The 24,552-nt window shown below is 47.6% G+C and overlaps 1 protein-coding gene across 1 annotated transcript in view; it reads right to left on the reverse strand.

The window, feature by feature from the left end:
• Window positions 1-24,552, reverse strand: part of LOC149438231 (high affinity immunoglobulin gamma Fc receptor I-like) — a 43,402-nt gene that overhangs the window by 8,139 nt on the left and 10,711 nt on the right. Inside the window, exons 3-5 of the mRNA XM_089660104.1 lie at window positions 23,749-24,012; window positions 11,381-11,662; window positions 10,189-10,464 (exon numbers count right to left, since the gene is read on the reverse strand). Coding sequence (XP_089516230.1) covers window positions 10,189-10,464; window positions 11,381-11,662; window positions 23,749-24,012 — 822 coding nt within the window. The remainder of the gene's footprint in view (window positions 1-10,188; window positions 10,465-11,380; window positions 11,663-23,748; window positions 24,013-24,552) is intronic.

Here is a 24,552-nt window from a genome sequence, read left to right on the forward strand (position 1 = left end):
CTACTTCTCCTGAGTATGGGGGTACCACATGTGAGAGACATTTTGGCAGTCTAGCCAAGTACAGGACCCTAAAATTCAATATTCACCTTCAGGCTTTTAAAGTTCTTTATTTCCTCATTACACTTCCTAACTACCTATCACAGTTTCAGAGGCCCTGAAATGCCAGGATAGCACCAAACCCCCCCCCCCTCCCAAATGACCCCTTGTTGGAAAGTAGACACTCCAAGGAATTTGATAAGAAGCATGGTGAGTATTTTCCAGATCTCGTTTGTTGCCAAATGTTTTTGGAAAATGAAGAAAAAAAAACATATTTTTTCTTTTCTTTTTTTATATTTCAAAACCTTGTGAGAAAAAATTTGATCTGAAAAATACTCACCCAGCCTCTTTTTAAATTCCTTGGGGTGGAACAAACAGGGATCATTTTGGGGAATTTACTGCTATCCTGACATTTCAGGGTTTCCGAAACTGTGATAGGTAATGAGGAAGTTACGCACCTTCAGGCTTTCAAAGTATTCATTGGATTTCAGGCTCCTGTATGTGGCTAGGCTCCCAAAAAGTCTCACACATGTGGTATCCCCATGCTCGGTAGAGGTAGCAAAATGTATTTTGGGGTGTAATTCCGCATATACCCATGGCTTGTGTGAGACATAAATCATTTAAATGGCAACTTTGTGCAAAAAAAAAAAATGTTTTTGTCATTTTCCAGAAACTTGTGGGGAAAAAAAAATCTTCCATGGACTCAATATGCCTCTCAGCAGATAGCTTAGGATGTCTACTTTCTAAAAAGGGATCATTTGGGGGTGTTTGTACTGTCCTGGTATTTTAGCACCTCAAGAAATGTGATAAGCAGTCAGAAAGTAAAATCTGTGTAAATGTATCTATATCATAGTTTGTAGACGCTATAACTGTCACACAAAGCGATCAATATACACTTATTGGGATTTTTTTGACCAAAAACATGGAACAGAATACATTTTGGCCTAAATGTATGATGAAATTTTAGTTTTTTTGGATATTTTTTATGACAAATGAGAAAATACCATTTTTTTACAAAAAATGTATTTTTCTTCAAAACTTTCTTTATTGCGCCAAAAATAAAAAGCGCACAGGTGATCAAATACCACCAAAGGAAAGCTCTATTTGTGTGAAAAAAAGGACATAAATTTCAATTATGTACCGTATTGCATGACCGCGCAATTGTCCGTTAAACCAGTGCAGCACTGTATAGCAAAAAAAAGGCGTAAATTGCAGTATCTATACCATAGTTTGTAGACGCTATAACGTTCACACAAAGCAATCAATATACACTTATTGGGATTTTTTTGACCAAAAACATGGAGCAGAATATATTTTGGCCTAAATGTATAACTAACTTTGAGATTATTTTATATTATTTATAGCCGAAAGTAAAAAAATATAATTTTTCTTCAAAATTTTCGGGTTTTTTTTGTTTATAGCGCGAAAAATAAAAAGCGCACAGGTGATAAAATACCACCGAAAGAAAGCTGTATTTGTGTGAAAAAAAGGACGTAAATTTCGTTTGGGTGCAGCATTGCATGACCGCGCAATTATCAGTTGAATTAGTGCAGCGCCGAATAGCAGAAAGAGGCGTGGTCAGGAAGGGGGGTAAATCCTCTGGAGGACAAGTGGTTAATGGTAAAAAAGGGGGGTAATAAAAGTCCCCATTTTGGTGGTTCCAGTTCCAGATAAAAAGGTCTTAACCCACATAATGCAGAAAGAATGAAAAGAAAGCAGAAAAGCGCGCGCTACTAAGTGTGTAAGTTTAATGGTAAGTAAAGAGTTAATAATGAAATGCACTCCCTGTGTAAGGGAAGATAAGGCGTGTCACCATGTTCCCAGAAGAATCTCCTCCCAGGAAAGGCTTTCCGAATTGATCAAATGCCAGAAACTGAATGGTAAAAATGTGGCGTGTGAAATCCCCATTGATGTAAAGAGAGCAGGAGATGGACATCAAAAGTTGACGGAGGCGGGTCTCGAACCTACGAGGCGTTGAGCTGAGTACACCATGCCGTGCACTTAACCACTATACTACGTCCACTTCCGGGTTCCGCCCCTATGAAACTGCCCTTTGTTTTGAATCTGACGTAGCTATAGAGCGACGCTTAACTGCCTCCTGCCTGCTAGATGAGGAAGTGCCGGGTGGAAGGCGGTTCCTTACGTAGGCGCTTCTGCGGAGACCGAACGGCACATGCGTAGTTTGATCAGGGGAATAAATTTTTCGACCGCCGCGCAGCGTGCCCCTGAGCTGCGCATGCGTAGTTACAGTGGGAAGATGTCAAAAGACCGTTTGGTGCATCTAATTATAGAGTAGTGGTGTAGCTTAGTGGTAGCGTGCCAGTCCGCTGAGCGCATGGTCGTAGGTTCGAGGCACACCTCTGTCACCCAGGCTGAGGATTAGTAGGTTATAGGCTCCACACCGGATGAGTACACCGAAAATCCTTAGGCAGTCTAAGTGAGTCGGTTTAAGAGCAATATCCTCTGTCTGTGGGGCTCGCTGTGGATTTGAGACGCCATTGCCATTTTTTTTTAACATTCACTTTCTCACATTTCATCCATTCCGACTGCATTTCATTATTAACTCTTTACTTACCATTAAACTTACACACTTAGTAGCGCGCGCTTTTATGCTTTCTTTTCATTCTTTCTGCATTATGTGGGTTAATACCTTTTTATCTCGAGCTGGTCCAAAATGGAGACTTTTTATTACCCCCCCTTTTTTACCATTAACCACTTGCCCTCTACAGGATTTACCCCCCCTTCTGACCACGCCTCTTTTTGCTACTCGGCGCTGCACTAATTCAACTGATAATTGCGCGGTCATGCAGTGCTGCACCCAAACGAAATTTACGTCCTTTTTTTCACACAAATACAGCTTTCTTTCGGTGGTATTTGATCACCTGTGTGCTTTTTATTTTTTGCGCTATAAACAAAAAAAGACCGAAAATTTGGAAGAAAAATGATATTTTTTACTTTCGGCTATAAATAATATATAGTAAACTCAAAGTTAGTTTTACATTTAGGCCAAAATGTATTCTGCTCCATGTTTTTGGTCAAAAAAATCCCAATAAGTGTATATTGATCGCTTTGTGTGAACGTTATAGCGTCTACAAACTATGGTATAGATACTGCAATTTACGCCATTTTTTTTGCTATACAGCGCTGCGCTAGTTTAACGGACGATTGCGCGGACATGCAATACGGTACATAAATTAAATTTATGTCTTTTTTTCACACAAATAGAGCTTTCTTTTTTGTGGTATTTGATCACCTGTGCGCTTTTCATTTTTTTTTTTTTTTTTTCTCAAAAAACTTTTGAGAAAAAATATTTCTTTTTTAAAAAAAACGATATTTTCTCATTTCTGTCATAAAAAATATCCAAAAAAACTAAACTTTTGTCATAAATTTAGGCCAAAATGTATTCTGCTACATGTTTTTGGTCAAAAAAATCCCAATAAGTGTATATTTATTGCTTTGTGTGAAGTTATAGCGTCTACAAACTATGGGATAGATACTGCAATTTACACAGCTTTTACTTTCTGACCGCCCATCACATTTCTTGAGGTGTTAAAATACCAGGATAGTACAAACACCCCTAAATGACCCCTTTTCGGAAAGTAGACACCCTAAGCTATCTGCTGGGAGGCATATTGAGTCCATGGAAGATTTATTTTTTCCACAAGTTTCTGGAAAATGATAAAAACATTTTTTTTTACACAAAGTTGCCATTTAAATTATTTAATGTCTCGCACAACCCATGGGTATATGTGGAATTACACCCCAAAATACATTCTGCTACTTCTAGCGAGTATGGGGGTACCACATGTGTGAGACTTTTTGGGAGCCTAGCCACATACAGGAGCCTGAAATCCAATGACCACTTTGAAAGCCTGAAGGTGCGTAACTTCCTCATTTCACTTCCTCACTACCTATTACAGTTTCGAAGGCCCTGAAATGCCAGGATAGCACCAAACCCCCCCAAATGACCCCTTGTCACGTGTCACATTGGAGAGATTCCCCATCCCCACTAACAGCACCAACCTGAAAGAGTCTCATGACCCTTTCTTCATCTATCCAAAATTAATTAAAGCATTTTGGCAAAAGTTGAGCTTTCATATTTTGGGTCTAAATTATTCCCTTTCGTCATGTGCCAAAATATAATGTTTTCCTTCTTTGCTGGTCAATGATGCTTTTTAAGTCATTCTTAGAGGTTGAATATTATTATTCTTAAACAGGATTTATATAGCGCCAACAGTTTGCTCAGCGCTTTACAATATAACGGGAGACAATACAGCAACAATACAGTTGTAATGGACCACCTGACAGCACCTCTATCAGTCCCCTGATAGAGCCTTCCCAAAGTGCGGAGTCTAAGTACCGGAGCACTTGTTCACCAGGGCCCCTGATGGTGGGGATGGACTTGGAGCGCTCCGGGACCAGGTCGCAGCTACCGGGTATCTCTACCAGAGGTAGAGGAGTCTGCCAGAGGCTCCTGTGGGTTAAGAGTCTGATGTGAGGGAGCCCGGGGATTCCTGAGGGATAGATGAGCAAGATCAAACAGGCCGTGTCGGTAACTAGCGGGTCGGTGCGGTACAAGACGATAGGCAAAGGATAGTCGGGTCACATGCTGGGTCAATACCAGAAGATCAGATCTTTAAGGGAGCATCCAGGAGCAGAGTCAGGCAAGCCAAGGGGTCAGGACAGGAGAAGGCAACAAGGTCAGACAATCCAGATCAGAGTACTCACAACACAGGCAACAGGATACGCAAAGACCATTCGGCAACAAGTGCCTGTTCAGGGCTGGTTTAAGTATCCCGCCCTGCACCTGGCAGGGGCAGCCTAGGTCCTAGTGCCTGCCCAGTACTGTCATAGACGACGGGTGCACCTGGGTCCAAGTGCCCTGCTGCCTGCATGTCTTGACAGACACCTACGCATGTGTAGACCCATGCGTCGCAATGGTCCCTGACAACAGTTCAAAACAAAAGGGATAGGAGGGCCCTGATCCTGGGAGCTTACAATCTAGGAGGGAGGGGCTAGTGGTACAAAAGGTAGCAACTGTGGTGATGGACTGGTTGCAAGAGTAGAAGATTCCATTTTTAGCTGATGGCAGGATAGGCTTCCCTGAAGAGATAGGTTTTCAGAGATCTGCTAAAAGTGAGCAGAGTCAGCGGTAGACATGGGCTTTCTGTAGTACAAAGTCTAAAAGCATCCACTCCTTCCTAACCAGCACACCATGAAAGGAGATAGAGGTTTTGCTGTAGGATACACTTGGGTCATATATTTCAAGGGGGCCCCACTTGGAATAACTCCAGTACCAAAGCTGTATCCGAAGGTCACACTCAATGGCTCTTCATGTATTATACTACTAATTGTTCTGTTCAACTCTTGGTGTCATGGGCATGGAAAAGATCCAATGGTAGATATGAACTTCCTGTAGTACAAAGTCTAAAAGCATCCACTCCTTCCTAACCTTCCTAAACAGCAGACCATGAAAGGAGGTAGAGGTTTTGCTGTAGGATACACTTGGGTCATAATTTCAAGGGGGCCTCACTTGGACTAACTCCAGTACCAAAGCTGTATCTGAAGGCCACACTCAATGGCTCTTCATGTTTTATACCACTAATTATTCTGTTCAACTCTTGGTGTCATGGGCATGGAAAAGATCCAACTGTAGATATGAGCTTTCTGTAGTACAAAGTCTAAAAGCATCCACTCCTTCCTAACCAGCAGACCATGAAAAGAGGTAGGGGTTTTGCTGCAGGATACACTTGGGTCATGACTTTCAAGGGGGCCTCACTTGGACTAACCCCGGTACCAAAGCTGTATCTGAATGCCACACTCATTGACTCTTCGTGTCTTATACCACTAATTGTTCTGTTCAACGCTTGGTGTCATGGGCATGGAAAAGATTCAAAGGTAGACATGGGCTTTCTGTAGTACAAAGTCTAAAAGCATCCACTCCTTCCTAACCAGCAGACCATGAAAGGAGATAGGGGTTTTGCTTTAGGATACACTTCGGTCATAACCTTCAAAGGTGCCTCACTTGGACTAACCCCAACACCAAAGCTGTTCTGAGGGCCACAGACAATACCTCTTTATGTCTTATACCACTAATTGTTCTGTTTAACCATTGGTGTCATGGGCATGAAAAAGATCCAATAGTAGACATGGGCATTCTGTATTGTGAAGTGTAAAACCATGCAACTCATCTTGATGTATAGATTTGACAGAAGCATGTAATTATGAAGCAGAATCTTAGTTTACATACCTGAATACGTCATATGAATGACTTGGTGGAGGGACACCTCCCTTGTCCATTCTTGTAGAGAGCAGATCTGCAACTCAGCGTAGTTCTGGCACAATATAATCATTCTTAGCTTGTCCTGCAGTCTTCTCTGTCCCACAGGACAGGGAGGTATAGGAACTGTTTGTCCAGATCCTACCTGCTAGTTGATACAGCCACTATGTAGCCAGTCCTTGCCAGGCCTTTATATCAACCTCACTCTTTAGCTGCCCTCAGACCACCACCTGAGCAATAGGTTCAGTTCTTAGCCCAGTGCTCCAGTCTGTGTTAAACTTTTCAATTCTGCATTCTTGCTTCTCTTGTTACCCACTTTAGCTTGTATTTGACTTTGCGTGTTCACTGCTAACCCTTACCTTTGGCCTGTCCCTTTTCTTAAATCTGCCTGTCAACTTTGTGCAAAGCTCTGGTTCTAATCCTTGGTCAGTTGCCATCTGCACAGGAGGGCCACAACCTGGTCAACCCTCCAATAGAGTCCATCACTCCTTGCTGGTGCTCTGGGGAAAAGCTGGTGGAAAGTATTTAGGCTCTGTGCCTTGGCCTTTTAACCACAAGCCTACAGGGCACTTATACCCCCTTCCTGCCCAGGCCAATATCCAGCTTTCAGTGCTGTCACACTTTGAATGACAATTGAGCGGTCATGCAACACTGTACTCATATGAAATTTTTATAATTTTTATGTTACGGATAGAGCTTTATTTTGGTGGTATTTAATCACCTCTGGGTCTTTCGTAAATAAACCAAAAACCACTGAAAGTTTTGAAAAAAACAAATTTTCTTTTTTAGTTTTTGTTATAAAATGTTGTAAATAAGTGATTTTTCTCCTTCACTGATGTGCGCTAATGAGGCTGCAGTGATGGGCACTGATAGGCTGCACTGATGGACACTGATAGGTGGCACTGATGGGCACTAATGAGGAGGCACTGGTAGGTGGCACTGATGGGTATTGACAGGCAGCACTGATACATGGCACTGATATATGGCATTGATAGGCAGCACTGACTGGCACTGATAGGTGGCACTGACTGGCACTGTTAGGTGGCACTGATAGGCGGCACTGATGTGCACTGATAGGCGGCACTGACTGGCACTGATAGGTGGCACTGATTGGCAGCACTGATTGGCATTGATGGGTGACACTGAAAGACAGCTCCGATGGGCACTGATATATGGCATTGATGTGCACTGGTATGCACTGATATGTGGCATTGATGTGCCACTAATGGGCACTGGCATGTGGCACTGATGAGCACTGACAGGTGGCACTGCTGGGGCTACACTGATCATCAGTGCCCTGATGATCAGTGTACATGTTCCCTCCGCAGAAAGCCGATTACCAGCTATCCTCTCCTCTGTCAGCATGACAGCTCGAGAGGAGAGAAATGCCGATAACCGGCATTTCCCTGTTTACATGTGATCAGCTGTGATTGGACACAGCTGATGACACGACCGAGCCGACATCTTCGGCTCTTTCCGTGACCGGTGACCCACTGTGTCCGAGGGACACAGCGCACCGCTGATCGCTCCCTGAGCTGCGCACGCGTGGTGAGAATGGGAGGACGTTATCTGATGTCCTCCCAGAACGAGAGAACCACCTTGCGTCCATCATATTACTATATGGCAGGCAGGAGGTGGTTAAAGAACTCAAAAACAAGCCGGCACTTGGTATCCTGGGTACCCTTTATTACCAAACACAGCGGCTAAGTGGATTTCCTCCCACACTCCAAAGACATGCTGGTGGGCTAATTGGCTCCTGTCTAAATTGGCCCTAGTATGTGTATGTATGGATTTGAGATAGGGACCTTAGATTGTACACCCCTTGAGGGTTAGGGACCTTAGATTGTACGCCCCTTGAGGGTTATGGACCTTAGATTGTACGCCCCTTGAAGGTTAGGGACCTTAGATTGTACGCCCCTTGAGGGTTATAGACCTTAGAATGTACACCCCTTGAGGGTTAGGGACCTTAGACTGTACGCCCCTTGAGGGTTAGGGACCTTAGATTGTACGCCCCTTGAGGGTTAGGGACTTTAGACTGTACGCCCCTTGAGGGTTAGGGACCTTAGACTGTACACCCCTTGAGGGTTAGGGACCTTAGATTGTACGCCCCTTGAGGGTTAGGGACCTTAGATTGTACAGCCCTTGAGGGTTAGGGACCTTAGATTGTACACCCCTTGAGGGTTAGGGACCTTAGATTGTACACCCCTTGAGGGTAAGGGACCTTAGATTGTACGCCCCTTGAGGGTAAGGGACCTTAGATTGTACACTCCTTGAGGGTTAGGGACTGATGTGAATGTACAATATAAATGTGTAAATGTATATAAGTACCTGTAATAAATAAATAAAAATAAACAGCATCAGATGGCTAAAATATAGTTTGATAGGTCTGCTGACATTTAAACCATTTTGAGCCTTCCTCATAGCTATGGGTAAGGCTTGGGATGGCTGTGACACTTCAGCGTACCAGTTGAGCCATTTCTTAGCCATTTGATGTAATAAAAGATACCAAGGATCTTTACTGGAGTGCCGGATTGTTTTGTTACTGAAGTGGTTGAAGTGGCTGAGGTTGAAATGGCTGAGGTTGAAGTGGCTGAGGTTGAAGTGGCTGAGGTTGAAGTGACTTATTGTTACTGAAGTGGCTTGCAGAGGCTGAAGCTGAGCACCATTGTTCTCTGATGAATGGAATTGGGCAAAGTGATTAAGGGCAGCTGTCTTACTGTCTGGTTTCTCCAAGGTATATATAGCATAGAGGGTCCACTATCTATTATTGTCCAAGTCAGCAACAGACTAAATTTGTAGTTTAAGAACAGTCAGAATGTGCAGAGCTAATGCTGGGCTTCCTTAATAGACAGCCCAGCTTCCGCTGTTAACATGTAAGCACCGTGTATTTAATATTTATTTGTAAAAGAATGATTTTATTAAAAAAAAGAAAACGAATGAAATATAAAATCGGTTAAGAATTCTAAGGTGTCAAAAAAATTTAAGTCAACCAAAAACTGATATTACCCTGAAGAAGTCACGTGACCAGTGCCGCAACGCGTCGGGAGGAGCCTAGTGACGTCACTTCCGGTGTTGCGCAAACCTGAATTTGCGATGTGAGGAACCGTTTTGGTTGATGGATATATACACATGCTTGCTATTTTATTATCTTTGTGAGTTCATTTTACAATTGAATAAAGTGGTTTATTTTTTTATGGGGTTGCACTATGATATGTTCTCTTTCCTCTTGATCATACACCATCCCATTGGGAATTGTCCAAGACAGCAATACAGACTAATGCTGGGCTTCCTTAATAGACAGCCCAGCTTCAGCTGCTAACATGTAAGCACCATGTATTTAATAAGCTGTCAAAAATTATTTCAATAAATATATATATATATATATATATATATACACACACACACACCACGTATACACACACTGCATGCTGAAATGCGTTTTTTTTATATATTACAATATATGAGAAAAATATTTTTAAAAATATATATTTCTTTTAAATCTATTCTTCAGATTTTTTTTAACATATAAAAAAGTTATTTTAACATATATTTTTACATATATCTGTAAATTCCAAAAATGTAGATTTGTATTTTTAAAGACATACAGTATATTTAAAATGTATTTTTTTAAATATTTTTCATATATTTTGAATTAAAAACGCATTTCAACATGCAATATATATATATATATATATATATTTATTTATTGAAATATATATTGAAATATATTGAATATGGCCAAAATTGTAGCATTTCAAATGCTGTATATGTGAATATATTTGGGAAGAGTATTTTTAAAATATATTTCAAATATATTTTTCTTCTATATGGGAAAATTTATTGCAACTCCTAAGGGGCAGTGCTACACTTACTTTGTACAGTTGATACATCACTTCTCTTCTTGACATGGTTGGTTGGAGCTTTCACTTCACAATAATAATTCCCAGAATCCACCAACTGAGCCAATTGGACTTCATAGTGATTGGATTTGCTGAAGTTTTGAACCATTTGGCCATTTTTGAAGAATGCAAAATGCAGTTCCGTTGTCTGTCTTAGCGGATTTAGACTTGTATGGCATGTCAGGGTCACGTTGTCATCTTCTCTGATCGGATTACAAGTGGCGTTTAAATATGGCGTGGAAAAAAGTCCTAAAACAGATAAATCATCATAAAAAACTGCACTAAAGCCACCCACGTGGGAGAAAAATATATTTTAAATAATTTTAAAAATACATTCTTAATATATTCTTCCCAAATATATTGACATATATTTCAAATACTACAATTTTGGTCGTATTCAATATATTTCAAAAATATATTTCAATATATTTGTGAATATATTTGGGAAATATATTTCAAAGTGTATTTTGGAATGCATTTACAAATATATGTAAAAATATATATGTTGAAATTACTTTTTTATCTGTTAAAAAAAATCTGAAAAATATTTAAAAAATATATTTTCAAATATACAGCATGTCTTTGGAAAATACATTTAAATTACATTTTTGGAATGCATTTACAAGTATATTTAAAAATCTATGTTTAAATGCATTTTTTTTAGATGTTCAAAAATAAAGTGTTAAGATTAAGCAGACCCACATGGAAGAAAAATATATTTTAAAAATACATTCTTAATATATTCTTCCCAAATATATTGACATATATTTCAAATACTACAATTTTGGCCATATTAAATATATTTCAATATATTTGTGAATATATTATTAAAAATATATTCAGAACACATGCTGAAATATATTTCAAAATGCATTTACAAGTATATTTAAAAACCTATGTAAATGCATTTTTTTTAGATGTTCAAAAATATCTGCAAAATATATTTTTAAAAATATGCCTTTGGAAAATATATTTTAATTTACATTTTTAGAATACACGTTAAAATATATTGGCGTAGGCCGATATATTTTAAATATATGTCGCATGTATAATTTTTTCTTAAAATATATTGGACATATATTTCTCTTCCATATGGACATAACCGTATAATCTGTATAATGAACGACTCTTTGTGATAACCAGGTCGAGTGTTTTGGTAACTCACTCTGAATCAGGAGATCTATTCCTTTGCTGTTCTTTGTTACGCTGTTATCAGAAGTTCTCACTTCGCAGGAATAATTCCCAGAATCCTCCAGCTGAGCGGACCGGACGCCATATTGATGAGAGAAACTGAATTTCTGAATGTTTTGTCCATCTCTATAGAAAGCAAAATTCAGTTCTATCGACTGTTTGAGCGGACGGAGGCTCGTGTCGCACGTCAGGGTCACATGATCACCTTCTACCACTGGATATGGCGGCATTTCTATTTCAGGAGAATAGAACACCTCTGGAAGAAAACACACCCTGGAATAATAATTCAACAACACAACTGCAACAGACTCTGATCCTCCCCTTCTTCCAGTGCCCCCTCTTATCTCCTCTGATCCTCCCCTTCTTCCGGTTCCCCCCTCTTATTTCCTCTGATCCTCCCCTTCTTCCGGTGCCCCCCTCTTATCTTCTCTGATCCTCCCCTTCTTCCGGTGCCCCCTCTTATCTCCTCTGATCCTCCCCTTCTTCCGGTGCCCCCCTCTTATCTCCTCTGATCCTTCCCTTCTTCCGGTGCCCCTCTCTTAACTCCTCTGATCCTCCCCTTCTTCCGGTGCCCCCCTCTTATCTCCTCTGATCCTTTCCTTCTTTCGGTGCCCCCTCTTATCTCCTCTGATCCTCCCCTTCTTCCGGTGCCCCCCTCTTATCTCCTCTGATCCTTCCCTTCTTCCGGTGCCCCCTCTTATCTCCTCTGATCCTCCCCTTCTTCCGGTGCCCCCCTCTTATCTCCTCTGATCCTTCCCTTCTTCCGGTGCCCCCTCTTATCTCCTCTGATCCTTCCCTTCTTCCGGTGCCCCCTCTTATCTCCTCTGATCCTTCCCTTCTTCCGGTGCCCCCTCTTATCTCCTCTGATCCTTCCCTTCTTCCGGTGCCCCCTCTTATCTCCTCTGATCCTCCCCTTCTTCCAGTGCCCCCTCTTATCTCCTCTGATCCTCCCCTTCTTGCAGTGTCCCCCTCCTATCTCCTTGATCCTCCCCTTCTTCCAGTTCCCCCCTCTTATCTCCTCTGATCCTCCCCTTCTTCCAGTGCCCCTCTTATCTCCCCTGATCCTCCCCTTCTTGCAGTGCCCCCCTCCTATCTCCTTGATCCTCCCCTTCTTCCAGTGCCCCCCTCATATCTCCTCTGATCCTTCCCTTCTTCCAGTGCCCCCCTCTTATCTCCTCTTATCCTCCCCTTCTTCCAGTGCCCCCTCTTATGTCCTCTGATCCTCCCCTTCTTCCAGTGTCCCCCTCTTATCTCCTCTGATCCTCCCCTTCTTCCAGTGCCCCCCTCTTATCTCCTCTGATCCTTCCCTTCTTCCAGTGCCCCCCTCTTATCTCCTCTGATCCTCCCCTTCTTCCAGTGCCCCCTCTTATGTCCTCTGATCCTCCCCTTCTTCCAGTGTCCCCCTCTTATCTCCTCTGATCCTCCCCTTCTTCCAGTGCCCCCCTCTTATCTCCTCTGATCCTTCCCTTCTTCTAGCGCCCCCCTCTTATATCCTCTGATCCTCCCCTTCTTCCAGTGCCCCCCTCTTCTCTGATCCTTCCCTTCTTCCAGAGCCCCCCAGATATCCAGAGCAGATATAGTGAATTCAGGGTCCGGGGAGAGCGGATATAGTGAATGCAGGGTCCGGGGAGAGCGGATATAGTGAATGCAGGGTTCGGGGAGAGCGGATACAGTGAATGCGGGGTCCAGGGAGAGCGGATATAGTGAATGCCGGGTCCGGGGAGATCAGATATAGTGAATGCAGGGTCCGGGAGACCGGATATAGTGAATGCAGGGTCCGGGAGACCGGATATAGTGAATGCAGGGTCGGGGGAGACCAGATATAGTGAATGCAGGGTCCGGGGAGAGCGGATATAGTGAATGCTGGGTCCGGGGAGAGCGGATATAGTGAATGCCGGGTCCGGGGAGATCAGATATAGTGAATAGAGATGAGCGAAGTATTCAAAAATTCAATTCGGCTGATTCGGCGAATTCGAGGAATAAATTCGATTCGATGCGGATATATTCGCTGCGAATTTAACTTATAAAAAGGGTGTTTCTAGGCTTCAGAGAGCCTTTATATTAGTGCAGAACACTGTACCTTTAATTTAAATGCCCTTGGAGTCTGCTGGGGAAGAGAAATAATACTGTCAGTCAGTATGACATGCAGATGAGTGCCGTCGATCTTAGAATCACCGCACACTTCACTCATTTGGGCAGTCACGGGGCCAAAACCAGAGTGTGGAGCCACAGTGTGGCGGTGGAGGCAGCAGCAATGGGAGGCCATACAGCACCCTATGACAAAATGGAACCCACCAGCAGTGTGAGGAGACCTGAAAGTGGCACATGGCAGAGTGTGGCGATGGAGACAGCAGCAATGGGAGGCCGTACAGGGACCCATGAGACACTCTGGACCTGGCAGCAGCATGAGGAGGCGGTACAGGGGCCCATGACAGATTACGGGCCTGGCAGCAGCATGAGGAGTCGGTACGGGGGCCCATGGCAGATTACGGGCCTGGCAGCAGCAATGGGAGGCCCGTAATCTGCCAGCACCCTATGACAAAATGGAACCCACCAGCAGTGTGAGGAGACCTGAAAGTGGCACATGGCAGAGTGTGGCGATGGAGACAGCAGCAATGGGAGGCCGTACAGGGACCCATGACACACTCTGGACCTGGCAGCAGCATGAGGAGGCGGTACAGGGGCCCATGACAGATTACGGGCCTGGCAGCAGCATGAGGAGTCGGTACGGGGGCCCATGGCAGATTACGGGCCTGGCAGCAGCAATGGGAGGCCCGTAATCTGCCAGCACCCTATGACAAAATGGAACCCACCAGCAGTGTGAGGAGACCTGAAAGTGGCACATGGCAGAGTGTGGCGATGGAGACAGCAGCAATGGGAGGCCGTACAGGGACCCATGAGACACTCAGGACCTGGCAGCAGCATGAGGAGGCGGTACAGGGGCCCATGGCAGATTACGGGCCTAGGAGCAGCATGAGGAGTCGGTACGGGGGCCCATGGCAGATTACGGGCCTGGCAGCAGCAATGGGAGGCCCGTAATCTGCCAGCACCCTATGACAAAATGGAACCCACCAGCAGTGTGAGGAGACCTGAAAGTGGCACATGGCAGAGTGTGGCGATGGAGACAGCAGCAATGGGAGGCCGTACAGGGACCCATGAGACACTCTGGACCTGGCAGCAGCATGAGGAGGTGGTACAGGGGCCCATGACAGATTACGGGCCTGGCAGCAGCATGAGGAGTTGGTACGGGGGCCCATGGCAGATTACGGGCCTGGCAGCAGCAATGGGAGGCCCGTAATCTGCCAGCACCCTATGACAAAATGGAACCCACCAGCAGTGTGAGGAGACCTGAAAGTGGCACATGGCAGAGTGTGGCGATGGAGACAGCAGCAATGGGAGGCCGTACAGGGACCCATGACACACTCTGGACCTGGCAGCAGCATGAGGAGGCGGTACAGGGGCCCATGGCAGATTACGGGCCTGGCAGCAGCAATGGGAGGCCCGTAATCTGCCAGCACCCTATGACAAAATGGAACCCACCAGCAGTGTGAGGAGACCTGAAAGTGGCACATGGCAGAGTGTGGCGATGGAGACAGCAGCAATGGGAGGCCGTACAGGGACCCATGAGACACTCTGGACCTGGCAGCAGCATGAGGAGGCGGTACAGGGGCCCATGACAGATTACGGGCCTGGCAGCAGCATGAGGAGTCGGTACGGGGGCCCATGGCAGATTACGGGCCTGGCAGCAGCAATGGGAGGCCCGTAATCTGCCAGCACCCTATGACAAAATGGAACCCACCAGCAGTGTGAGGAGACCTGAAAGTGGCACATGGCAGAGTGTGGCGATGGAGACAGCAGCAATGGGAGGCCGTACAGGGACCCATGAGACACTCTGGACCTGGCAGCAGCATGAGGAGGCGGTACAGGGGCCCATGGCAGATTACGGGCCTAGGAGCAGCATGAGGAGTCGGTACGGGGGCCCATGGCAGATTACGGGCCTGGCAGCAGCAATGGGAGGCCCGTAATCTGCCAGCACCCTATGACAAAATGGAACCCACCAGCAGTGTGAGGAGACCTGAAAGTGGCACATGGCAGAGTGTGGCGATGGAGACAGCAGCAATGGGAGGCCGTACAGGGACCCATGAGACACTCTGGACCTGGCAGCAGCATGAGGAGGTGGTACAGGGGCCCATGACAGATTACGGGCCTGGCAGCAGCATGAGGAGTCGGTACGGGGGCCCATGGCAGATTACGGGCCTGGCAGCAGCAATGGGAGGCCCGTAATCTGCCAGCACCCTATGACAAAATGGAACCCACCAGCAGTGTGAGGAGACCTGAAAGTGGCACATGGCAGAGTGTGGCGATGGAGACAGCAGCAATGGGAGGCCGTACAGGGACCCATGACACACTCTGGACCTGGCAGCAGCATGAGGAGGCGGTACAGGGGCCCATGGCAGATTACGGGCCTGGCAGCAGCAATGGGAGGCCCGTAATCTGCCAGCACCCTATGACAAAATGGAACCCACCAGCAGTGTGAGGAGACCTGAAAGTGGCACATGGCAGAGTGTGGCGATGGAGACAGCAGCAATGGGAGGCCGTACAGGGACCCATGAGACACTCTGGACCTGGCAGCAGCATGAGGAGGCGGTACAGGGGCCCATGGCAGATTACGGGCCTGGCAGCAGCAATGGGAGGCCCGTAATCTGCCAGCACCCTATGACAAAATGGAACCCACCAGCAGTGTGAGGAGACCTGAAAGTGGCACATGGCAGAGTGTGGCGATGGAGACAGTAGCAATGGGAGGCCGTACAGGGACCCATGAGACACTCTGGACCTGGCAGCAGCATGAGGAGGCGGTACAGGGGCCCATGGCAGATTACGGGCCTAGGAGCAGCATGAGGAGTCGGTACGGGGGCCCATGGCAGATTACGGGCCTGGCAGCAGCAATGGGAGGCCCGTAATCTGCCAGCACCCTATGACAAAATGGAACCCACCAGCAGTGTGAGGAGACCTGAAAGTGGCACATGGCAGAGTGTGGCGATGGAGACAGCAGCAATGGGAGGCCGTACAGGGATCCATGAGACACTCTGGATCTGGCAGCAGCATGAGGAGGTGGTACAGGGGCCCATGACAGATTACGGGCCTGGCAGCAGCATGAGGAGTCGGTACGGGGGCCCATGGCAGATTACGGGCCTGGCAGATGACGACGAGGCTGCCAAGTGCGATCAGCCTCATCATCATCAATTAGGGTCTCCGCCTCACTACTAGCCCCCTCGGCTGCGTGTGGGTCAGGAGACAGACCTGTCTCTAGACCGGCTACCGAGCCACTCTCCTCGCCAGTACTTCTTCGCCTGGCTGCTGAAGAGGCGGATGTCTCCCCCCGTTCCTGACCGCCCTCTGTTAGCTCTTCCTCACTGTACAGTGGGGCTGAGCCCACAGCGTGTGATACTTCGCTTGGTGAGGGAACACCAAAGGACAGGGGCAGGTAGAGGACACGTGATTTCAGTGGGCTTGCTCCCGGGCCATGCCAACTAACGGTTGTGTCTGACGTACCCACCGACCGTTGGCTGTAGGTGTCAGAGGTGACCTGGGAAGAGGAAGACGACCGAGCCAACCAATCCATGACGGCAGGGTTGTCGGTGGAGACACGACCGCTGGATGACACCGGGAGCACTGGCCTCTGGCTGCGACTAGTGCTGCCTCGACCCCTTCCTCTGCTGCCACGTCTGCTCGCTCCTGAAACATTGCCTCCTCTGCCACTCCTCTGCGTGTTGTCTGACATACTCTTTAATTCAACGATTCTGTGTCCCTGAGTAATGATTCTGTGTCCCTGAGTAACAATTCTGTGTCCCTGAGTAACAGTTCTGTGTCCTTGAGTAACAATTCTGTGTCCCTGAGTAACAATTCTGTGTCCCTGAGTAACAATTCTGTGTCCCTCAGTAACAATTCTGTGTCCCTGAGTAACAATTCTGTGTCTGTCCCTCAGTAACAATTCTGTGTCCCTCAGTAACAATTCTGTGTCCCTCAGTAACAATTCTGTGTCCCTGAGTAACAGTTCTGTGTCCCTGAGTAACAATTCTGTGTCCCTGAGTAACAGTTCTGTGTCCCTCAGTAACAATTCTGTGTCCCTGAGTAACAATTCTGTGTCCCTCAGTAACAATTCTGTGTCCCTCAGTAACAATTCTGTGTCCCTCAGTAACAATTCTGTGTCTGTCCCTGAGTAACAATTCTGTGTCCCTGAGTAACAGTTCTGTGTCCCTCAGTAACAATTCTGTGTCCCTCAGTAACAATTCTGTGTCCCTCAGTAACAATTCTGTGTCTGTCCCTGAGTAACAATTCTGTGTCCCTCAGTAACAATTCTGTGTCCCTCAGTAACAATTCTGTGTCCCTCAGTAACAATTCTGTGTCTGTCCCTGAGTAACAATTCTGTGTCCCTGAGTAACAGTTCTGTGTCCCTGAGTAACAGTTCTGTGTCCCTGAGTAACTGTCAGGAATGGATTCAGCACTGGTGGTGGGACTCTCCTGCCGTGTGGGCTGCAGTACCAGAGCTGACCAGCGGGTGCTCTTAGCAGCCAGAAGCTCACAATCAGCCAAACCTGGGGCTGATTACAGAAAGGTGTATATAAGGCATGACCAGGCCTGTGCTCGGGGCCTTGGTGTATGGTTTCCCATGAGCCCCTGTATCCTGTTCCTAGTTCCTGTGAGAAGATACCTTGTTGCCGACCCTGCCTGATCCTGATTCCTGTTGACCGTCTCCTGTTCTGACTACTGGCTCATCCCTGACCATCCTTCTGCCTGATCCTCTGTACTGCGCTGTCCGTGAGTTACTGAACCCGGCTTGTGACCTTGACCATTCTCTGCCTGCTCCTTTGATACCTTGCTGCCCGCACGTTGCTGACTTGGCCCGTCTGACCACGCTCACTACTCTGCCATCCATCCATCCTGCACGGATCCAGCCGTACCTGCACATACCTCTGGCGGATCCCTCTATCACTAGCAGGTGTACTCAGGGGCCGCGACCTGGTTCCTGTCTGCTCCAAGTCCATCCCCACCATCAGGGGCCCTGGTGAATAGCAGACTGGGACTTAGACTCCGCGCCCTGGGGAATCCTGCCCTGAGGACCGCTAGAGGTACCACCAGGCAGTCGTTACAGAACCCTATGGCCGGCCTGACCATTCCACCTCTCCAGCCCTGACTACGCCTGTGTTCCTGCACCTCCTAAGATTAGTGGAAGGTTAGTTTGCTCACTGTGCGTTTATATATATATATCTGGGTGGCTAATAATAACCTGTATTATACTATACCTGAAACCTGCGTTTCCCTGTGTCAGTCCACACCTTTCTGGTCACTCCTTGATTCCTGACATCACACCAAGGCCTTTCCTGACCAGAAGTGGCTGCACAGGGAAGCCATCTTGACTTGTTGTGTAGGATGCATCCTGATGAGGTTATATATTTGTCTATGCTAGTCTTTGATGACAGAGAATATGCCTATAAGACTCTGCGGGAGTATACCCGGGATCAGCTGCTAGAGTGCATACGGGTCGCTCATTCCCTAGTAGGTCAGGACCTAGAGCTCTCTGAGGTGCAACCATTGATTCAGGCTTGTATTGAGTTGGCTTCATCTAGTACCCCTGAAAGCAGGGATGAATTTCTTCCTCCATTCAGGGCGAGTCAAATAATATCACTGGTATGGTTGTTGGAGGATGATCCGGATTGCTTCTTGGAGCATTATTCAGCATATTCACCACAGGTGCTAAAGAAGTGTATAAACGCAGTGCAAACTTTGATCAGACAGGCCTTGTGTAAGCTGAGCGTTGTCCAACCCTTACTGCAGACATGGTCAGACTTGTTACACCCAGCCTCAATCAGCTTGCAACGAACCAGTCCTGTTTCTCATCATTCCTCTGCTCAAAGCTCTTTTCCTGCATTCCCGACAGCACCCCCAGTGACAGCCCCCCCAGTGACAGCCCAGTATACCCAGCAATCTGCCACATGTCGGTACCCTACTCCCACTCACTGTACCATCCTGCCAGTTGACTTGGTGCCAGTTGACTCGGTGCCCGCTGTCGTACCAGTTGATTTGGTGCCAGTTGACTCGGTGCCCGCTGTCGAGCCAGATGACTTGATGCCTGATGATTCGGTGCCAGTTGACTTGGTGCCCGCTGTCGTACCAGTTGACTCGGTGCCAGTTGACTCAGTGCCCGCTGTTGAGCCAGATGACTTGATGCCTGATGACTCGGTGCCCGTTGTCGTACCAGTTGACTTGGTGCCAGATGACTCGATGCCCGCTGTCGAGCCAGATGACTTGGTGCCTGATGATTCGGTGCCAGTTGACTTGGTGCCTGCTGTCGTACCAGTTGACTTGGTGCCAGTTGACTCAGTGCCCGCTGTTGAGCTGGATGACTTGATGCCGGTTGACTCGGTGCCCGCTGTCGTGCCAGTTGACTCGGTGCCCGCTGTCGTGCCAGTTGACTCGGTGCCAGTTGACTCAGTGCCCGCTGTTGAGCCGGATGACTTGATGCCTGATGACTCGGTGCCCGTTGTCGTACCAGTTGACTTGGTGCCAGATGACTCGGTGCCCGCTGTCGAGCCAGATGACTTGGTGCCTGATGATTCGGTGCCAGTTGACTTGGTGCCCGCTGTCGTACCAGTTGACTCGGTGCCAGTTGACTCAGTGCCCGCTGTTGAGCCGGATGACTTGATGCCTGATGACTCGGTGCCCGTTGTCGTACCAGTTGACTTGGTGCCAGATGACTCGATGCCCGCTGTCGAGCCAGATGACTTGGTGCCTGATGATTCGGTGCCAGTTGACTTGGTGCCTGCTGTCGTACCAGTTGACTTGGTGCCAGTTGACTCAGTGCCCGCTGTTGAGCTGGATGACTTGATGCCGGTTGACTCGGTGCCCGCTGTCGTGCCAGTTGACTCGGTGCCCGCTGTCGTACCAGTTGACTCGGTGCCAGTTGACTCAGTGCCCGCTGTTGAGCCGGATGACTTGATGCCTGATGACTCGGTGCCCGTTGTCGTACCAGTTGACTTGGTGCCAGATGACTCGGTGCCCGCTGTCGAGCCAGATGACTTGGTGCCTGATGATTCGGTGCCAGTTGACTTGGTGCCTGCTGTCGTACCAGTTGACTTGGTGCCAGTTGACTCAGTGCCCGCTGTTGAGCTGGATGACTTGATGCCGGTTGACTCGGTGCCCGCTGTCGTGCCAGTTGACTCGGTGCCCGCTGTCGTGCCAGTTGACTCGGTGCCAGTTGACTCAGTGCCCGCTGTTGAGCCGGATGACTTGATGCCTGATGACTCGGTGCCCGTTGTCGTACCAGTTGACTTGGTGCCAGATGACTCGGTGCCCGCTGTCGAGCCAGATGACTTGGTGCCTGATGATTCGGTGCCAGTTGACTTGGTGCCTGCTGTCGTACCAGTTGACTTGGTGCCAGTTGACTCAGTGCCCGCTGTTGAGCTGGATGACTTGATGCTGGTTGACTCGGTGCCCGCTGTCGTGCCAGTTGACTCGGTGCCCGCTGTCGTGCCAGTTGACTCGGTGCCAGTTGACTCGGTGCCCGCTGTCGTACCAGTTGACTCGGTGCCAGTTGACTCGGTGCCCGCTGTCGAGCCAGATGACTTGATGCCTGATGATTCGGTGCCAGTTGACTTGGTGCCCGCTGTCGTACCAGTTGACTCGGTGCCAGTTGACTCAGTGCCCGCTGTTGAGCCGGATGACTTGATGCTTGATGACTCAGTGCCCGCTGTTGAGCCGGATGACTTGATGCTTGATGACTCGGTGCCCGCTGTCATACCAGTTGACTCGGTGCCAGTTGACTCGGTGCCCGCTGTCGTACCAGTTGACTCGGTGCCCGCTGTCGAGCCAGATGACTCGATGCCAGTTGACTCGGTGCCCGCTGTCGTGCCAGTTGACTCGGTGCCCGCTGTCGTGCCAGTTGACTCGGTGCCCGCTGTCGTGCCAGTTGACTCGGTGCCTGCTGTCGAGCTTGGTGACCCGGTACCCGCGGTTCTGCTAGAAGGCTTGGTGCCCGCTGACGTGCCCGGTGACTCTGTGCCCGCTGTCGTGCCAGATGACTCGGTGCCCGCTGACGTGCCTCTGCCCGCTACACAGCCCGACATGCCAGCCCCTGATGTCCAGTTAAACTGGCCGATAACTGATACCCAGCCTGCTTCTGGAAATCCTGTGCCCAGTGACCTGCCTTCCTTGATTCTCCTACACAAAGAGAAGTCTACCAGCAGGAAACCCAGCCAACCGGTTTACTCCGGCAGTAGGATATTCAGCCAGTTACCGGACCCGGGCGGTGGAACATTTTGCCCACTAAGGACTGTTTGGAGCGTCCTGAGGCCGCTCCTTGAGGGGGGGGGGGTTCTGTCAGGAATGGATTCAGCACTGGTGGTGGGACTCTCCTGCCGTGTGGGCTGCAGTACCAGAGCTGACCAGCGGGTGCTCTTAGCAGCCAGAAGCTCACAATCAGCCAAACCTGGGGCTGATTACAGAAAGTTGTATATAAGGCATGACCAGGCCTGTGCTCGGGGCCTTGGTGTATGGTTTCCCATGAGCCCCTGTATCCTGTTCCTAGTTCCTGTGAGAAGATACCTTGTTGCCGACCCTGCCTGATCCTGATTCCTGTTGACCGTCTCCTGTTCTGACTACTGGCTCATCCCTGACCATCCTTCTGCCTGATCCTCTGTACTGCGCTGTCCGTGAGTTACTGAACCCGGCTTGTGACCTTGACCATTCTCTGCCTGCTCCTTTGATACCTTGCTGCCCGCACGTTGCTGACTTGGCCCGTCTGACCACGCTCACTACTCTGCCATCCATCCTGCACGGATCCAGCCGTACCTGCACATACCTCTGGCGGATCCCTCTATCACTAGCAGGTGTACTCAGGGGCTGCGACCTGGTTCCTGTCTGCTCCAAGTCCATCCCCACCATCAGGGGCCCTGGTGAATAGCAGACTGGGACTTAGACTCCGCACCCTGGGGAATCCTGCCCTGAGGACCGCTAGAGGTACCACCAGGCAGTCGTTACAGAACCCTACGGCCGGTCTGACCATTCCACCTCTCCAGCCCTGACTACGCCTGTGTTCCTGCACCTCCTAAGGTTAGTTTGCTCACTGTGCGTTTATATATATATCTGGGTGGCTAATAATAACCTGTATTATACTATACCTGAAACCTGCGTTTCCCTGTGTCAGTCCACACCTTTCTGGTCACTCCTTGATTCCTGACAGTAACAGTTCTGTGTCTGTCCCTGAGTAACAGTTCTGTGTCTGTCCCTGAGTAACAGTTCTGTGTCTGTCCCTGAGTAACAGTTCTGTGTCTGTCCCTGAGTAACAGTTCTGTGTCTGTCCCTGAGTAACAGTTCTGTGTCTGTCCCTGAGTAACAGTTCTGTGTCTGTCCCTGAGTAACAGTTCTGTGTCTGTCCCTGAGTAACAGTTCTGTGTCTGTCCCTGAGTAACAGTTCTGTGTCTGTCCCTGAGTAACAGTTCTGTGTCTGTCCCTGAGTAACAGTTCTGTGTCTGTCCCTGAGTAACAGTTCTGTGTCTGTCCCTGAGTAACAGTTCTGTGTCTGTCCCTGAGTAACAGTTCTGTGTCTGTCCCTGAGTAACAGTTCTGTGTCTGTCCCTGAGTAACAGTTCTGTGTCTGTCCCTGAGTAACAGTTCTGTGTCTGTCCCTGAGTAACAGTTCTGTGTCTGTCCCTGAGTAACGATTCTGTGTCCCTAAAGTATCTGTGGCCCTAACTCTGTCCCTAATACAGAGAGGTCTGTCTCTCTTGAATGACCGGAGGCAAATGGAGAATTGTAAGATGGCCGCAATTTATAGCTCCACCATTACACAGTGCTGGCTGGCTGGCTGCTGATTGGCTAATGCGATCACATGTCATGAATGAATGCATTATGGGTCAGCGCGCCTTGTCTGCGCGCCTTCCCAGAGATCCCCGCTCCGTCGCCACACATGTCGCCGCCATTTTTGGAAAAATTTCTTAATTTTTCCTAATATTCGAAACGAATTCCACTTCGCCAAGTTCGATTCGCTCATCTCTAATAGTGAATGCAGGGTCCGGGAGACCGGATATAGTGAATGCAGGGTCGGGGGAGACCAGATATAGTGAATGCAGGGTCCGGGGAGAGCAGATATAGTGAATGCAGGGTCCGGGGAGACCACATATAGAGAATGTGTGGTCCGGGGTTTAGTAACACTTAAAATTTTATCACATTCCCTAAGCTCTAGGAAAAGTTCAACTTCTCTTGGAATGCCTGTTTGCCTTTCGTAAAACAACCCCTCTGTGCAATTTGTGTCCCATCTATGGAAACTTCTGATTTCAGATTTACCTTTGACATCAATAAATGTTTCGTCAGACATTATTTGATCAGAAGTAGAGCCCAATCTCTTCTCACAGCGATATCTGCCGGTCATATCCGCCGTCACTCTACCAACATAGAAATCAGAGTTTCGGTCTGATGTTTGTATGATCTTCCCGTTCCTAGAGAATGTTATATTTTGAACATCGTAGTTATATCCGGGAACACTGGGACATCTGAGATGTAGTGATTCTCCTTCAAAAACAGAGACAGGAGCCTGCAAGATGACCCCATCTGGAGGAAAGATACATTCGATGAACTCGCATTAATACTTAAATAGCTTTAGAACTTAAACAGGATATCAAGAAAAGTTAGGACACTTCAAGACATGACACCCGTCCCAAAATCCTAACATAAGCAACATTTTATTTATTTATTATTACAGGTACTTATATAGCCGTCAATTTACGCAGTGCTTTACATATATATATTGTAGATTCACATCAGTCCCCGCCCCCGAGGAGCATACAATCTAAGGTCCCTAACATACATTCATGCATACAAATACTAGGGACAATTTAGGCAGGAGCCAATTAACCTACCAGCATGTCTTTGGAGTAACATCAGAACCCTCATCTATTTATAATGGCTGCATTGCCCGGAGGACTTACTGTACATTGCTTTGATAAGTAAAGTTACAGCAATACCAGGTTGCATCAGCAGGTGGAGCTGCACATGAAATCTAATGTAACAACTCCTGTTATTGATATTACATAGGAGTTGGGAACTGCTGGGATCACCTCTATTACCTTATATTCAACTAAAGTCCCAATA

The sequence above is a fragment of the Staurois parvus genome, unplaced genomic scaffold (genome assembly GCF_062004578.1).
Source record: "Staurois parvus isolate SC_StPar_1 unplaced genomic scaffold, SC_StPar_1.0 ptg001202l, whole genome shotgun sequence".
Lineage (NCBI taxonomy): Eukaryota > Metazoa > Chordata > Amphibia > Anura > Ranidae > Staurois > Staurois parvus.